The sequence below is a fragment of the Nestor notabilis genome, unplaced genomic scaffold, assembly GCF_000696875.1.
Source record: "Nestor notabilis isolate BGI_N333 unplaced genomic scaffold, ASM69687v1 scaffold20365, whole genome shotgun sequence".
NCBI lineage: Eukaryota > Metazoa > Chordata > Aves > Psittaciformes > Psittacidae > Nestor > Nestor notabilis.
Window position 1 is genome coordinate 5,518 of NW_009930985.1, and position 2,849 is coordinate 8,366.

Here is a 2,849-nt window from a genome sequence, read left to right on the forward strand (position 1 = left end):
CCCCACCGGCTTCAGCAGGGGAACAGCACAAGATGCCTCCTGTGCTACTGGAGGTGGTGTCCTCACTCTGCAGGACTTTAACTATCAGCTTCCCTCAGTTATCTCCCTCCTTTCAGTGGCACCATTCCTGTTGCCACGCTGGGGATGGCAAAGCCCATGGGAAGCTCTTCTCTGGCTCCGGAGCCATCACCCACCTGCGTGGCCAGGCTGAGAACCTGCTGCACCAGCTCCTGTGTCTCCGTGGGCTTCTTCAGGAACAGCTTCACGATGGCTGTGAGCAGCTGCAGCTGAACCTGCGGGAGCACAGGCAGGGTGAGGGACAGACAGATGGACACACCACACCAGTTCTGTGCAGGAACACATGGATTCCCCCAGAGGTGCTGCAGGGACCCAACCCCAACCTGCCTGTCACAGACCAAACACAAGGTGATCACTGCAGTGGTGGTGACAACTGTCAGGGCACTCTGCATGGCTCCCAGCCAGGCCTGTAGCCACATTCAAGCTGGTTACCTTCTGCCCATCATAGCCACCCCCTCACATATGGGCAAAGGCCAGAGCATCCTCCGACTCTTACAAGGATAACAGCAGTGATTCCCCTCCAACAGCCCCTTTAGCCCAAGACAGGGCATCCAGGATTGCTGCTTTGCCAGTTTGCATTTAGACTTTCCCCTGTTCCTCATGTTTTGGATGTAGGAATTTTCCACAGATGGAAACCCCCATTCCAAAGCCACTGCCCTCAGCTGCCCCAGCAGAAGGGGCAGGCACAGTCCCCTCTGCTCATTTCATCCCTCTGCCTCCATTTCCCAGCTCCAAAGGGCTGATCCTGCCCTGGCACAGAGGAATCAAAGTGGCCGCTCGGTCCCTTCCCAACCATGAAGGAGGGAAGGTGCTCGGGACACGGCTGTGCCTGCCTGCAGAGCACCCTCGCCACCAGCCGGCTCTCACAGGAGCCTTGTCCCTGTGTCACCCCTCAGCAGCGCAGGGGCTGCCCCGGCACCTGGGTGCTCTCGTCGTGGAAGCCCTCCAGGAAGCTCTCCAGCAGCTCGTCCGCGTTGTCGATGCGCTCCGCATACTCCCCCACGATCCAGATCATGGCAGCGCGGGCCTCGGGCTCGTCCAGGGAGTCCAGGTTCTCACACAGGGTGGCGATCACGCTCTCGTACCTGCCCAGGGACAGCCACAAACCCAGTCCCAGCCCTGCTCCAACCCCAACCCACGTCCCGCCACCCTCAGCCGAGCCAGGACATAGCCAAGGGCACAGCAAGAGGCTCTGCTGCCTGCCTGGGGCTGCCTCCTCTCCCCACAGCTCCAGCACGCTGTGACACTGCTCCTGGAGCACGTTCCCCTCCTCACCAGCCCTGCTGCTGAATGCAGACCCTCTCATTTGGTCTCCGTCCTCCCCACAGCAGCCCTGAGCCCCTGGCTCTTCATGCAGAGCTCCTCTTCGTTACTAATTCAGGTCATTAGTATTTATCACCACTGTTAGTACACAACTTCCTGATTACACAGCTGCCTACTCATGCTGGCTCAGCTGGAACGCTCCCCTCTCCTCCTGCTGCCCTTGCTCCAGCATCAGGAATGATGAATTAAGAGCCAGAGTCAGTATATGCTGACACGAGGGACCTCAAAAGACTGGTAGCTCCTGCCCACTGTGTCTCTGGATCTGGGACTGCCACTGTGGGGCTGGGGACAGTTCTCCTGCCCCAGGTTAACCCAGGGCAGCACAGACCACTGATCCCAACCCCAGATGGCAACGCACCCAGCGCCACCTCCACTGCAGGTGACGCCAGCACCCACCATCCCACCAGGAGCTCACCCCCTGGGCTCTGCAGGGCCCTCCCAAGCACAGAGGGGCAGAGAGAGCTCGCACAGGAGCAGGAGCATCCACCCCAGGGGTCACCTACTTGTTGGGGTACTTGCGGAAGATGTCCTTGATGACCACGATGGCCTCCTGCACCACGTAGTTGACTTTGGTCTGGATGAGGTCAAGCAGGGTGCTCACACAGCGCTCGGCCGATTGCTGGTGGAGGCACTGGGTCAGTCGAGGAGCACTGATCTTACATCCCCATCCCAAAGCCTCTGCTGCCCTTCCCACACCCCCTCCCTGCTGCCCCATCCCCTCCGTACCACTCCCAAACCCATCCCAGACCAAAATGAAGGACACACAACTGTGGTCTCCCCTTTCTGTCCATGTCTGGCTCCTCCTCATCCTCTTAGCACGCTCCCAGAGCCTCCTCTTGCCCCACACCATTCACTCCCTCATCCCATGGGATGCATTTCAGGTCATTGGGTACAGAAGCACAGCAGTGAGCCCCAGCCCTGGTGGCAGCAGCACCTTGCACCCTTCTTATCTCAGATCTGCAAAGCCACATTGCTCTGCATTAAGACAGAGGGAAAAGCAGTGCTGTGGTAATAAATCCCCCTGGGAGAGGCTAATTCACTGTGGAGAAAAAAAGGGGGAATGCCCAAACAGCAGAGCCCGAGGAAGCGCCAGAGCATCTCCTCCTGCCCCTCACCAGCTCTGAGCTGTTTGTCTCCTGTGATTGAGGATGCTCTGAGTAAACCCGGTGCAGCTGCAGCTGCCCCAGAGCTACAGGACCCTGCCTGTGAGTCTGCTGCACCCAGAGCCACTGCTCCAGCGAGGATTTTATCAATCCCCTTCTTCAAATCACCCCCTGGGGAAGCAAAACCTCCCAGTGCTCAAAAAGGGATGGGATCCCTCCCCTGCGGTCCCTGAACAAGCCACTTGTATCACAGATTGGTTTGGGTTGAAGGGAACTTAAAGCTCCTCCAGCTCCAACCCCTGCCATGGGCAGGGACACCTTCCACTAGAGCACGTTGCTCCACGC

At 58.8% G+C, this 2,849-nt stretch overlaps 1 protein-coding gene across 1 annotated transcript in view; it reads right to left on the reverse strand.

The window, feature by feature from the left end:
• Nucleotides 1–2,849, reverse strand: part of AP1B1 (adaptor-related protein complex 1, beta 1 subunit) — a 16,251-nt gene that overhangs the window by 5,217 nt on the left and 8,185 nt on the right. The window contains exons 9-11 of the mRNA XM_010015676.1: nucleotides 1,905–2,020; nucleotides 998–1,163; nucleotides 195–293 (exon numbers count right to left, since the gene is read on the reverse strand). Coding sequence (XP_010013978.1) covers nucleotides 195–293; nucleotides 998–1,163; nucleotides 1,905–2,020 — 381 coding nt within the window. The remainder of the gene's footprint in view (nucleotides 1–194; nucleotides 294–997; nucleotides 1,164–1,904; nucleotides 2,021–2,849) is intronic.